At 58.6% G+C, this 13,539-nt stretch overlaps 1 protein-coding gene across 1 annotated transcript; it reads right to left on the bottom strand.

Moving 5' to 3' along the window:
* Positions 1-230: 230 nt before the first annotated feature.
* Positions 231-13,477, bottom strand: LOC143173259 (adenylate cyclase type 10-like). Its single transcript, XM_076363473.1, has 17 exons — positions 13,394-13,477; positions 12,633-12,824; positions 12,397-12,518; positions 11,672-11,748; positions 11,179-11,368; positions 10,264-10,316; positions 8,640-8,793; positions 7,730-7,922; positions 7,095-7,181; positions 6,375-6,658; positions 5,608-5,744; positions 4,632-4,748; positions 3,388-3,642; positions 2,366-2,704; positions 1,369-1,577; positions 868-975; positions 231-709 (listed from the first exon to the last, which is right to left on the bottom strand). Exons 1-17 carry the CDS (start codon positions 13,475-13,477, stop codon positions 527-529), a joined length of 2,784 nt encoding a protein of 927 aa, XP_076219588.1. The 3' UTR covers positions 231-526.
* Positions 13,478-13,539: the final 62 nt, after the last annotated feature.

Here is a 13,539-nt window from a genome sequence, read left to right as displayed (position 1 = left end):
AAAGAAGTGCTGCCGGGGGAAGCTGACCGCTCGAGAGGGCACGTTGGCACTACAGCGCCGGGGGGGGGGGGGGGGCAAGCAAAGCCGGGAACCAGCAGGAAAAGGGGTATCGGCCCCTGAGCTTCCTGATTCTCACACCTCACCTCCACCTACTGCTCCTTCCCCATGTCCCGGTCCTGCCTCCAGACCCCTGCCCCTCTTCAGCCTCTACTCCCTCTTTACAGCGCTCTCTTCCCAGTCACCACCAACCCCCTGCCGCAGCCAACACGTGTCAGCAGCCACATCCCCGGCTGCAAGCTGCTTTTTACCAAAAGGCGTGCTTTGTTCCCATGACTGCGCAGGGAGGGGAGGGAGCGTGGGGCTCTGTCGTTGCCTGTTTTACCCGCACATCGGTCCTTAACGCCTCGGTCCTGCTAAGGCCTATGTGTCAGGTTAGGTGTGGCCTCAAGTCTAGGCAGGTCTGGGCCCAGATGCCTGGGACCAGGTAGGAAATGGCTCTTCCTTCCCGGGTTCTCAGTTCTGCTTCTTACCGGGCCTCCTGCGGAAGGGAGGATGCTCTTCTGGCAACATAAGCGGCACACTGAAACTTTTCCAGCTGCGGCTTGACAAAGGCTCCAACGGAGGTCCGGGGAAACTGCCTTTTGAGCAGGCTCAGCGCCTTCCTGATCATTTTCTTTGCCAGCTTCAGGCGTCCCATATGACAGCAGACCTGCACAGGAAAAGGGAATCATCCCGATATGGAGTAGTTGCCCAAGAGACTGCAGGAATCTGCCAGTGGCTGGAGATGCCAGGGATATCCACTGCAACTGGGGAAGGCATCCAGCTGCGTCCCCCAGGCGGTCCCTCCAGACCTCCCCGTCTCTTTACCTCCCCTTTGAGGCTGAAGAAGGTGGCCTCTTCAAAGCGGGCTATCACATTCACTTTCTTCTCTACCGAGCTCCTCAGGACCTCCGCTTCGTTCAGCTTCATGAGGGCCTTTGCGCAAGCACACAGAGAGCAGGTGAGCGTGGGTGCAGAGCCCATGGCCAGCCTTGTCCTCCCCCGTTGCCTCTGGCATCTGTCTTAAGAGAGCCTGCTTCTCTCCCTGGTGATGCCCGCTCAAACACAGTCACCCTGGCTCAGAGCACAGGCACCAGTGATCCTTCAGACCGCCTCCCTGCTAATGCTCCTCGTGCTAAGGGCACAGTGCCCTGTGTCTCTTGCCGCAGAAGAGGCAAACCGGAGGAAGAAGTCAGGGTCTGACCCAGCATTTCCCTTCCAAGGCCCCGCGAAGGCATGCCCTCTTGCAACGGGGAAGTTGTCCTGCCCAGAGCCAGGCGACTGAGAGGACTCCGTGCACAGTGGGTCCTGGCAAGCAGGGCAACTCACCATGTAGCTGTTGGAGACATGCAGGTAGGCAGCCGCGCACTCCAGAAGGTAGTAAAAGGCTCTGGCAGCATCGCCCATTGCCATGTAGTGGCGAGCCAAAGGCACAAGCACCGATTCCACGATGGCTTTGCATTCACATGTGCCGTTGTGCTTCCCGTCGGTCTTGCTGGGCAGCTCAGTTGTCTGTTCGCTCTTTGCCAGAAACCGCCCTGCCTCACTAGTCAGAGGACAGTTCCCAGGGGAAGAAGAGAGCACAGAATACACGGGCATCACCTATACTGGTCCTTCTCCCCACAGAGACGGCATCAAAAGCCCTTTGTTCAAAGCAGAGCACGAGGCCACGGGCAGGCAGGACTCATACAGGTGCTTTGTAGGTAGGGAGAAAAAGACAAGCTGGGCTTTCTGTCACCTCCCACAGGCAAAGCACTCGAGTCCCTGGGGCGGCGTCTCCCCTGCAGAGTTTGCAGCGCTACTCTGGAGGAACTGCAAAGCAAGGGCTGCTCCAGTGGAGGGTGACGATCACTCTGAGCCCACGGGCTTCCTCAAGCACTCTCTCATCGCCGTGGCCATCTCCTCCCAGCTCCCACCGCACAGAAAGCCTCTCCCCTAAGCTAGAGTCACAACCGGCAGCCAAATGCTGCCGCTTCCTTTGTCTCCTCTGGAGACCCTGAGCTCACTGGCTTCAAAAATAATCAAAACCTTGTCTGCTCACCCAAAATCCTCCTCCCTGAAAGCCTGCTGCTGCTGCAGAGCATCTGCAGCATCTGGAAAGAAAACAGGGGGTTAGACACCTCCTCGCGTACCCCGGGGGTAAGAGCTGCTCTTCCCAGCGGGCTTGCAAGGATCCTTGCAAGGGTCCCAACAGACTGAGGAAAGTCTGCAGTGGTCGTCCTCACCTCCTGGGCTCATCCCTAGCAGATCTACTCCCACCCGATCCCCAGCACACACCCCTGGCCTCCAGGAGGGCCCGGGCTGCAGAGCATGGTACACAGCATACCCTCAGTGCCGTGGGTCCTAGCCCTCTTCAGCTGTTCTCCTGCAAGCACCAAGGCCTCCCAGCTGCGGGAGTCGCCCTGGGCAGCAGGGCCATGAGGGCTCCCTCCGTCCTGGGTGCTGGTGACGGCGAAGCGGTGGAAGGCAACAAAGTCCCCTTGGCTGCAGCTCTTGCATTTGTGCGCGTGCTGCTCCAGGAAGGCGGCACACTTGCAGTGCAAGGCGACCCGCTGTCTCTCGGGCCACAGCTCATAGGCAGCCTCTCGCAGCAGCAGGACACAGAAGGCCAGGACGCCAGACTGCTGCTCCACAGTCGTCTTGCTCAGAGAGGGCCTCTCCACACCTGCAAGGCAAAGGGCCTTTGCGGCAGCCCGAGCTGGGGCCAGGGCTCAGGGCCGTCCCAGCCGGGGTATGAAAGTCATGCACATCCTCGGCAGAGAACCAGCGCTGCTGCACACCGAGCCTTGCAGCACGGGGAGAAAGGGCCCGCTCGCCTTGCTGACGCTAGCACAGCCCTGGGGACACAGTGCTCAGCTGCACTCCAGGCAGGAGCTGGGGATGTTGCCGCCAGCCGAAGCAAGCCCCGGCCAGCGCTTTCTCCCCGCTCTTGGCAAGGCGGTTCCCAGCCTCCTGAGCTTCCCGCCCTGGGCCACAGGGGAATCAAAGCCGAGTAAAAGCCTGTCAAAGGCCCCGGGGCACTCTGGAGGGCATCTTTGATCTGGACGCTGCAGGCGGCTGGGAGAGGATGTCAGGGATTCCACAAGCCCTCCCATGCCTGCGCTGTGAGCAGTGCTTGGAGGCAGGGGAGCAGAGGCACTTGGGACGGCTGGTGCGGACTTCCCTCCGGTGCAAAGCTAGTGTGCTTTGAGATTGACTTGTAAGATCTTTGAACAACCCATCCCGAACAGCCATGCCTGCCTGAGCTCCACCCACCCATCACTGGCGGGGGGAAGCGCACCATGCCCTGGGGAGCCCCGCCGGGACACAGCTGGGAGCTCCCTTGTCCGCCTTACTGCTACCACTTACCGCGCTCTGCCCGCAGAGAGGTGGCTGGCCCCTTGGTAGGATCTTGGACATCTTCTGGCACCTCTGTGCTTTTCAGCCGCTTAAGGATGTTGTCGCTCACCAACGTGTTCAACAAGCAGTTCATCTTGGGCCTGACGCCAGTGGGAAGGATGTGCGACAGCAGCTGGGTGGTAAACACTGGCCCGATGACAGCTGCAAACTTCAAAACCATCTGCTTCAGCGGCTTTATCCGGTCCAGCTGAGCCAGCGCAATCTCTGTCAAAAAGCAGCAACACGTCTCTCTCTTGCCTGTTCCCCATGCTGAGGCTGGAGAGGCTGGAAAGTTTCAACACATGAAACGGGGTCGACTTTGGCCTCCTCTCCTCGGGACTGCACCTGCTGGGCAATCGCAACCCAGGGTAGGCGTCTTCAAAATGGCTCCGCTCCTGTTGGAATCGCAGGCCACAAGGCCTGGGGAAGAGCAAGACGCTCAAACGCACGCTCCTCCACCAAGGGTGAGGAGGGCAGGATCCAGCAGGTACACGCATCCCATGATGCGCCCTACCAGATCTGGAGTAGTGCGCAGAGAGAACAGAGAACTTTCCCCACATCAGAGGTGGACTCAGAGCTCCCCACAACAGTTGTCTTAACTTGGCCAGACGATACTATTCCTTTCTTTTGGTTGTCGTCTTTTTTTTTTGGACAAAACAACTTTTTAGCATGACGCTTCTCCAAGGTTCATACAAATGGCTATGGCTAGAGAGGAGAGACACTCATTGACAGTTCCCCCATCCAGCTCCCCTGGCTACGGGGGAATTTCCGTGGCAATCCACAGAAAAAAAACGGGTTTGGTTTGGATTAAGTGCCCTGAGACCAGCGCTAGCTGGGGAACTTAAAAAGAGAATAGCGAGGTAGAAGCCACGTTCAAAGTCGAGTCAGAGGCAAGTCAAAGATTTTTCCCAGCAAAGGCTTTGCTTCTGTGAGAAAAGGGAGCCATTTTAGTGCTGCACCAGTAAGCTTTTCTCTCCTACCCGCTGTTGGAAAGCAGGCAGCACGCTCACGGCTGGTCCACGCCCAGGAGGGGGAAAGGGCTGCCCGCAACCCCAGGCCTGTTCCTGGTTGGACTGGAGCCACCTTCCCAGCAGAGCCCCCAAGCTGAGAGGGTGACTCTGCAGCACACAGATGCCCAGCCTCCCTCTAGCCGATGCCCCGGGAAGGGGCCCCAGCACAGCCGCGAGCCGGCAGAGCGGCGCTCGGCCCCTCACCTTTCAAGCTGGCGGGCAGCATGGTGTTCTCCAGGTTCACGTCTGGTCTGATGATGCAGACCCTGCCATCATTCCCCGCGCTGGAGCTCGAGGTTGCTGCGAGGGCTGAAGCCTCGACTGCAGAAGCTGGGTGGAGCAGGAGAGCACGAATAAGGCAATTTGCAAAGTGACTTGCAGCTTGCAAACATTTCAAACTTCACCTGAGATGGGACAAGTCCCACCTTACACGGGCCAGTGTGGGCGCGCTGACCTGCCTGCGCTGAACGTGGGTCATTAAGCAGAGCAAAACAGTTTCCTTGCACAGCCCTCCCAAAGATGTTCTGCCTTCAGACCAGCTTTCCCAAACAGTCCCTCAGTCAAAGCTTCCAGACTTCCCAGGGGGCGACTGAACGCCCTGGGACAGAAAGCAGCAGCATTGCTGCCTTCAACAGCGCTACGTCCGCAGCCAGGGAAATTGCCGGTGGTCATGCAAAACGGAGCGTCAGTCCTGGCTGTTCCCAAGGCCACGGCACTCTGGCTGGCATTGCTCTCTCGGTGGCATTACCACCGTTTTCTTCCGTTACCAGCACCCTTGTGGGGATTTATGGTTTTGGATTCAAGTTTCCCGGGCCTGTCCCTCACCCCAAGCTGGGGTTTGTTCTCAAGCGAGCTGGCGTTTGGGCAAGGTAAATTACGTGCCCATTAGAATGCCTAAGGAACACCAGAAACACATGTGCTCCGGAACAATTTCCCCTCTGGTTTAGCCCCCCAACCCCCGCCCCAAGAATTTAGGCCCCTCCAAGCCACCAGAACTCGCTAGCCCCTGCTTTGGCTGTCCCAACAGCGAGGCACACAGGAGCCCACAACCTCCGCCAGACCAACTTCTGCACTGCTGCAAGATCTGACTCTGCCCAGATCCATGGGGGAACGACAGGGCAAGACTGTGCTGCAGACAACGCGCCACAGCGACTCTCTAGTCAGCAGCAAAGGTGCTTACTGATCAGGTTCTCCCAGTTGTCCTCTGCTTTTTCACCCCGCCTCCGGTTGCGGAACAAGAGCATGTCGTTGCAACAAAGGCAGCGCAGCAGCTCCTCGCAGTAATAGGGGACCCCCAAGCTTCTTTGGATCAGGAACCTGGACAGGAGCAGACCCGGCAGTGACCCCCACAAGGAAAGTAAGGTGAAACACAGTTCAGGTGGGCGGCGAGTAACTCGGGCATAGCAGGGTAGCCAGCATCTTCGTCACAGCTACACCTCACTTTTGAAAGGGACGGTCCTCCCGCTGGCTTGAGCTTTTGGGCCCCCCTGAACCCCCAGCCTTCACGGAAGTCCATCGGAAAAGAATTGCGGACAATGCCCAAAGCACAGAGCAGCAAGCCCTGCCTTTCCTCTCCTCGGGAGCCTAGATCCTCTCTGGCAGCAGGGCAGACCTCTGCCCCGGGGAATCTCCCCCACAGCCTGGCCACCTAGACCAAGGCCTTTTCACACCCCAGCCACGCTTGGGCTTGGGACTCTTCCTCCCTTCCTCCCTTCCTCCCTGTGCAACAGCGAAGGGCTGACACCTCCCACGCTCTGTGCCGAGGGAGTTGCCCACTCTCGGCTCCCACCTGCCAGGGCGAGGCATAAAAAGCAACCCGCGCCCAGTACTTGCTAGAGGCACTGATGCTTCTAGCGGCCCTGCGCTCCCTTTCCTGGGGAGGTGAGTCCCTTCCATGGTCTGCATAGGTTCAAGCCCTCAGGAAGAGCTCCCCTGCTTCGAACTTACCTCGCTAGATCCCTGGAGATGCTGACCACTCCAAGGCCCTGGCAGACTTTCTGCACCATGGCTGAAGGTTTCAGCTCGTCCAGGTGAAGACAGGTGATCTGCTGGGATGTTGTGTTCTCTGCTGCGGCTTTGCAAAAGCTCTCTGTTCGCGCGTAGCCTGGAGCTAAGCTCATGACCGTGAAGAGGGAGACGTCTTGGAGCAGGGGTGACATGATACTCCAGGAGGCAGGGTCGATGAAATGGGCATTGTCGATGACAAATATGCCAAATTCTGCTCCAATGGCCTGAAAAAAAGCAGGGTGTTCTGAGGGCAGTCCGGTGGATTCTCAAGTGTCTTCCGGGGAGGAGATTTAGCCTCTGTCTCTTGAGAGGATGCTCTGATGTCTCTCCCCAACCACTTCCCTGCTCAGAAGCTTACTGACTCTTAATTTCTTGGAGACTTTAAGGTCACACCTAACATCACTTGCCCTGCAGAAGGAGGGAGCTTGGGCAAGGGAATGCAGAAGACATCGTTCCTCCTCCAGGGCACACCTTGCGGGAGGAAAGTTATTGGGTGTGCTTGTGGGGCTGCGGGGAGGAGGTGGGGGGTTTCTCAGGCCCTGAATGGCGATAACCCAGATGCCTGGTCCTCTCACCCGCTCACACGCTGTGGTGCAGAGCCCACAGCCGGCAGGGTTGTTTTCCTTCTCTGACCCAGGAGGAAGGAGGAGAAATGCTCACCTTCTCTAGCACTTTTGCCCAAGTCGAGTGCAATTCCGTTTTCCTTTGACTTTCAGGCATCTCGCGAACCTTGTCCGAAACGGGAAACTGGCCAGAAAAGGAGTCAGGGAGAAAGATCACTCCGGGGCTAGGGCACACCTACCCACCGAGCAAGACCACAGAGCAAACCGCCTCTGCTGGCCTCCGCACCTTCCCTCTCCCCAACACAGGCGCAAGGAGCCACAGGGGGGACTTCACCTGGAGCCTAAAGCGAAGGCCCTCTGCTGAGGGTCTCTGGCAGAGCTGGGGCTTGGGGGTGGGCTGAAGAGCTGGCTCTCTGGCTGTGGGAATCTTGGGCTGACTGGAGCAGAGCACTCACACAGCAGTGACCTCAGCACGAGGTCAGCACCAGCCTCTCTCCAATGCCACTTCCAGGGTGCCGAACAAGGCACCGGGCACTGCCAGGTGCAGCACGGGACATGATCTCACCACAGTCAGGGAGCCCCCCGGGCCCAGGAATGGGAAACGTGTGCTAGGACCCTTGCGATTCCCACCCCTGAGCTAAGGCACTCCCAGCAGCGTGCCCACCCGACGCCAGACCCAGAAAAGCTCGTGAGAAGGCCTTCTCCAGGGCCAGAGAGGCCTCTCGCGCTCACCTTGACAAGGAAAACGTCATTGAGGAGGCAATAGCTGCTCTCTTCGATTGTCCCTCGGAGCTTTGTCTGCAGCATGCACTGCCTGTCACTGCACAGTTCACAGTCCTGGAGGCCCAGGGCCCTGGCCGTCAGCGTACGGATGGCAGAGAAGGACTGCCTCACGTTGACCTCTAGCAGTTCCATGGCAACTACCCTGCCGTGCAAAAGCAAAAGGGACTGAGATCCCCAACAGCCCAAGCCTTCTAAGACAAAAGGGGTGGAGATGCCCTTGGGGGGAGCTCTTCAGCCACCCATCTCAAAGTGCTTCCCAGAGAAGGCCAAGCTTTTCACTCCTCCTACGAGAAAGGGCACAGAGGGGCACTTGCTGCCAAGCCACTGGGAGAGCCAGGTCCAGGCCCTGTGTCTCCGCAGCGCCAGCCCAGGTCTCGTTACGTCCCCCCTGCAGAGGAACTCACGGGGCTAAGAGGCAAGGATGGAGCAAGCGGTGAGTTTGCCTTTGGGCTCCAGACCTTAGCAGTCTGCCTCCCAGACCACGGGAAGGCTTTTCTGCCCCAGTGCTCCTTCTGGGAAACACGCAGAGGGCAAGCAGGGCTTCTGAGACAGGCCGCCCTGCTGTCTGTTGGGTCTGGAGTCAGATGAAAAGCACTGAGCTTGAGCTCTTTCCTTCTGTCTGTGCCTGGCCCAGAGGTGAAGGAGGAAAGGCCATGGCTCAAGAAGCCACCTCCAACTCCCCAAAGAGGCAGAGGCGGGAGCAGAGCACGCAGGAGCTCCTAGCGAGTGTCTCCAGGAGGCTTTTTCGGGAGGCTGCAGCCCAAGGGCCAGGCGCACTGGCAGAGGGGCTGGAGTGTTCCATGGCTGCCAGGGGACGGGCAGGGGCAGTGTCCCAAAGCTGCAGGTCAAAAACCTGTACCTGTGGCCAGCAGCCTGGCCTAAATAGGCCAGTTCAGTAAGTAAGTGGCTCTTTCCGGAGCCCATCGGGCCCTCAAATGCCAGGATGTGCCTTTCTCCTAAAGCCTTATAGGCTTTCAAGCAGCTGACAAAGAGGTCAATCTCCTTCTCCCGACCTGGGAAGACAAACAAGAAAACGAGCTGCTGGCGCGTGCTGAAAAGCAAAGAGCCGTCCCTTTTGCTGGCACCCTCCACCACAGCTTCCCTCCCCGCCACTACATCCGCCAGCCTGCCTGCACCCAGGCCTCCTTCCCGCCCGCTCATCCCAGCTTTTGCACCTCTGCCTTCCTCAGAGCAGTAGTGGGCCCGCCTGCCCCACCGCGCGGCTCCCATGCCCTCTTCCCTGCCCCGCACCCCTCCCCTCCCACAGGCACAGAGATTCAGCCGGCCCCATGCAACTCCCCACAGTGATCCAGCACAAGACTGGAAGGGATGATTTGAGTCGCTGCAGGCAGCTATGTCCCAAAGAGGCTCAAAGCATCTCCTTGCTGTACCACGAGCCACAGAGCGCTTCCCGGGAGTTAAGGCAGCGTCTTCAGGCCTGTACTGGTTTTGGCTGGGCTAGAGTTAATGTTCTTCAGGAATAGCTCGTATGGTGTTGTGTTTTGGATTTGCGACCAAACATTGGTGTCGATAACACAACGATGTTTTAGTTATTGCTGAAGAATGCTTGCACGGCGTCCAGGCCTTTTCCATTTCTCACGCCGCCCCGCCAGCGAGCAGGCTGGGGGTGCACAAGAAGCTGAGAGGGGGCACAGCTGCGCCAGCTGACCCCAACTGACCACAGGCCTATTGCCATACCATATGATGCTGTGCTCAGCAAGGAAAGCTGGGGGAAAAAAGGAGGAAGGGGGGACATTCGGAGTTATGGCGCTTGTCTTCCCAAGTCACCATTACATATGACGAAGCCCTGCTTTCCTGGGAATGGCTAGACACCTGCCTGCCGATGGGAAGCAGTGAACGAGTGCCCGATTCTGCCTTGCGCACGTGCGCAGCTTTTGCTTTACCTGTTAAGCTGCCTGTATCTCAGCCCACCAGTGTTCTCACTTTTACCCTTCCGATTCTCTTCCCCATCCCACTGTGGGGAGCGAGCGGCTCTGTGGGGCTGAGCTGCCTACCAGGCCTAACCCATAACAAGGCCCAAAGCATCCGGCAAGACACCGAGTGATTAAAGGCATCCCGTGTGTCCTGGCATTTCCACATCTACACCCAGATGCTGCCAAGAAAGGAACGCTGAGGATTACCAGGGGGAGAACCTACCACCCAAACTCTCTGTCAGTCTGGCAGAAGGAAATCTCTTTCCTGATCCCAAAGACAGGGATCAGTTTAGCCCCCAGGGGGTGAGCAGCTCCATAGCTGAAAGGAACCTTCCTACCAGGTCTGGAGCATGGCAGGGAGCACCAGGCGCCTCACCCTGCTTTCCACCCCAAAGATATCAGCCAAGTAGTGACCAAGACAGGCGGCACTTCCTTAGGGCCGCTGCAGGCAACACCGTCCCTGGCAAAAGCTTCTCCCTTCCCAGCGTGGCACTAAAAGTTACCAAGGGGAAGAAACGGCTTCAGAAGAGCAAGGCGTTCTCCACCTACCCAGCAATGGGACGTACTCGGACCTCTTCTTGGTAAGAGCCATGCCAAATATGCTAGAAACAGGGGAACAGAAAACACAAGTCAATTAGCTGGTGAGAAGCCAAGGGACGTAGAGAAGCAGCCTGGCAGGGAGGGGCAGGACGTGCTGCTCCTCGGGTACCTGCTTTTCTTTCGAGCAGCGTGTTAGCCCCTGCACGCTCCCCTAGCCAACGTTCGAGCTGCACGCTAGGACAGCTGCAAGCATAAAGAAGCCCAATGGCCACGGCGCGGCAGGAGAACGTATCGAGAGTCCATCACCAGAGGCCATACCCAGAGAAATCGGAGACACGCGAGAGAAGCCAGGGTGTGCTGTTGGCTAGCAGACATTTACCACGTTGGCCAAGAAAAACAAGTGCCTTGGAAAGGAGGACTTGTGTCACTGAACGGGTTGGGATGCCAAGCACCTGGCACCTTTGGCTCAAGTCTTCCCGTAGTTTCAAAGAGACGGCAATGTTAACATTCAAACCCTCATCCAAAGAGGGGGTCAACTCCTGGCCCGGGGGAAGAGCTGAGATTTCAGCAGGAAGACATGAGGAAGAGTGTCCCGATGGTCCACGTTTCCCCATGGGAACCGGACTGGCCCAAAGCTTCCTGCTCAGAAGCAGCTGGGACAAAAACCTCCTTGGGTCAGCGTTACCAGGGCATGGGCTGGAGCAAGCACAGCACGGAAAGCACAGTCGAAAGCCATTTGGACAGAGCCAGCAGGAGACAGCAGGGGAGAAAGGCAAAAAGCCTCCCACGCGAGGGCTTCCGACCCTCTCAGCCACAGGGAAGGGAGACCAGCTTGGTCTCTCTCTGCAGAACTCCTCTTTGCTGGCCAAGGCTGCACCCTCGGTGCCACCGTCCCCTCATCCAGCCCTCTCAGAGGACACTCACCTCTCCTCGGGGATCCCCACATATTGGTAGACAGTGCCAGGATGCCTAAGGCCTTTCATCTCTCTCGCCGGCAGCTCCCTGAAGTAGTAAGGGGGCAGCCGAGAGGTGGCGTAGGTCACTGCATCACAGGACACCAGCCCGGGGTAGTGCACCATCATCCGGGCTGCCAAATTCACCTTCTGGCCAATGACTGCCAGGGAGAGAAAGAGAGAGCACGCATTGATGTGCCGGTGCCACCAGCCCCACGGCACCCTTCCAGGCCAATGGCTGCCTCACCTCCGGCACAGGCCAACCCCACGGCGGGGTCAGGAGAACTCAGGGGAACAACCGGCCACGGAGCCCATTCTCCCGCCCCAGGCCAGGACCAGAGCTGCCTGGGCCGTTCCTGACGGGCTGCTGGGCAAGCCCTCTCCCAGCCCACCTTCCTCTTCCAGACTGCTATGCTTAAGCAGGCCCACGACAGCCTCCCGCACCTCAGACACACGCCTCGTACCTGTGTATTCATATCTCACAGGGTGGCCAGTGAGTCCGCAGAACACCGTCCCGCTGGTAACTGCAACAGACACTGCCCTGGCACACGGGGAAAGAGTGCGGCTTCAGCAGCGCCCCTTCATGAAGCCCGCCCGGCTTCATCCCTTCCCGCACCTCCCCTCGGCGCTAGCCTGGGCCACCTGCCATCCTGCCCTGCCAGCACGGGTCTCGGGGACTTGGAGAGCTCAGGGGCGCAACATACCCGGGTTGCAAGGGACAAGGGACAGGGGTAGAGCGCATGCAGCAAGTTTTGGACACTTCCCCTGAGGCCACATTCCCTGAGCTGCGACCTGCAGAAGGCCACAGCCCTCTCGTGAGCAAAGAGGGAGGGAGGGAGGAAGGCGCCCCCATGATGGCACCGCCTGCCATGACAGCATCTTGAGATCAGGTGGCTGGGCCCCATCCCTGGTCATGGGCCAGTCGCCCAGAAGGGCCTGCCTCTGACACCAAGGAGCCTCTCGCCCTTGCGAGGGCTCGTTCCAGCGCGGTGGCTAGCAGGGTGTGCTCGGAGGGACTCGGCCTGGCTGCCGTGGGCTAAGCCCAGGGGTCACCTGCCACCTCTCAGGGCACTGCCTCCTTCCTGCCAGGGACAAGGGAGGGCAAGCTGGAAGGCACGTCTCTTCCTGGTAAGCCCCCTTGCGCCGTCCCAGCCAGCATGCACCCCCCTCACCCCCGCCACACACTCACTCTCTTTCCCCGAGCATTGTGGAGCACGAGTTGAAGATCTGAATAGCACTCTGCAAGGCGTGAAGGCTCTCGTAGGGCAGCTTTTCTCCAGCGAGTCCAAACACACAGAGGAACGTGCAGCCCTGCCAAGGACAGATGCAGCACATCTTGCTACAATGCCTAAGAGGGAGTCTCTCCCTCTTGCTCACTGCCCACCCTCTCAGCGTGGGGGGAGGCGATTGCTCCCCCACACTCACTTTATCAAACCGGAGGACTTTGTTGAGTTCGCCCTTGTGAGGACAGAGGATTTCTCGCATCATCCTGCTGGCATTGCGGAGGATCGTGTAGACTTCCACTGTGGTTTTATCCTCAGCCAGCCGCAGCTGGATGAAGAGGCTGGTGACTGGCCGTAGCTCAGAGAAGAGGTCCAGCGGCACGCTGTCATCAAGCTGGAAGACAAGAGCACGACGGCTTCACCAGCCTGCTCTCCTGGGGGCTTACTGCCCACACCAGATACCGAGGGACGGCAGGCGTACTGGCAATAGCAGGTACTACCGGAGGAAGGGATAAAGCCTCCCCTCAGTGCAAACGGCCGGCAGGCTGCCCAGCCTGCGGCAGGCAGATGCTGAATCATAACACAAATGACAAAGGAGAGAAAGGTGCTCCGGTAACACCCCATCTTGGGACAGGTATGGGCATGAGGGCCGACCCTCAGGGATGCTCTAGGGACTTCAGTGGAATCTCCCCTTTATGCCACCATCATGTCCGCAGCACCTCCAGCACCATACCCACGGAAAAGACAGAGAGACAGAAGTCCGCCTCCCGCCACCCGTGTCTCTCTGAGGACAACGCACACAATGGTGCAGCACCGGTGCTCCTTGGCTCAGTTTCCCCGCGTTGTTGTCTCAGGGTGCATTTTCTTTTGTTTGTCTGTCTTCGTGAAGACTCCATCTCTGCAATGCACCACTTCTTCTACCCTCCAAAAATGCAGCCCCCAGCAGTGGCGGCCTGGCCGTACCTTCCTGAGAGCAGCTTCTGGTATGTACTGCCTAAGCACCTCCTCCGCATCATAATCATTGGGCAAGAGAAAAGCAGGCCTCATGGCGCCTGAGGAGAGAAAATGCAGCTGGTTGCTGGGAGGATGGGACTACGAGGTGTTGGAAA

This window comes from Aptenodytes patagonicus, unplaced genomic scaffold (assembly GCF_965638725.1).
Source record: "Aptenodytes patagonicus unplaced genomic scaffold, bAptPat1.pri.cur scaffold_43, whole genome shotgun sequence".
In the NCBI taxonomy this organism is placed as follows: domain Eukaryota; kingdom Metazoa; phylum Chordata; class Aves; order Sphenisciformes; family Spheniscidae; genus Aptenodytes; species Aptenodytes patagonicus.
Note: the sequence above shows the minus strand (reverse complement) of the source record. Positions and strands in the feature narration are given on the sequence as shown.

Coding starts and splice junctions, on each gene's coding strand:
- LOC143173259 (XM_076363473.1), bottom strand. CDS start 13,477: ATGAGGCCTGCTTTTCTCTTGCCCAATGATTATGATGCGGAGGAGGTG. Junction 12,519..12,632: donor AAGTCCTCCGGTTTGATAAA/GTGAGTGTGGGG, acceptor TGTCCTTGGCAG/GGCTGCACGTTCCTCTGTGT. Junction 710..867: donor TCTTCAGCCTCAAAGGGGAG/GTAAAGAGACGG, acceptor TTTCCTGTGCAG/GTCTGCTGTCATATGGGACG.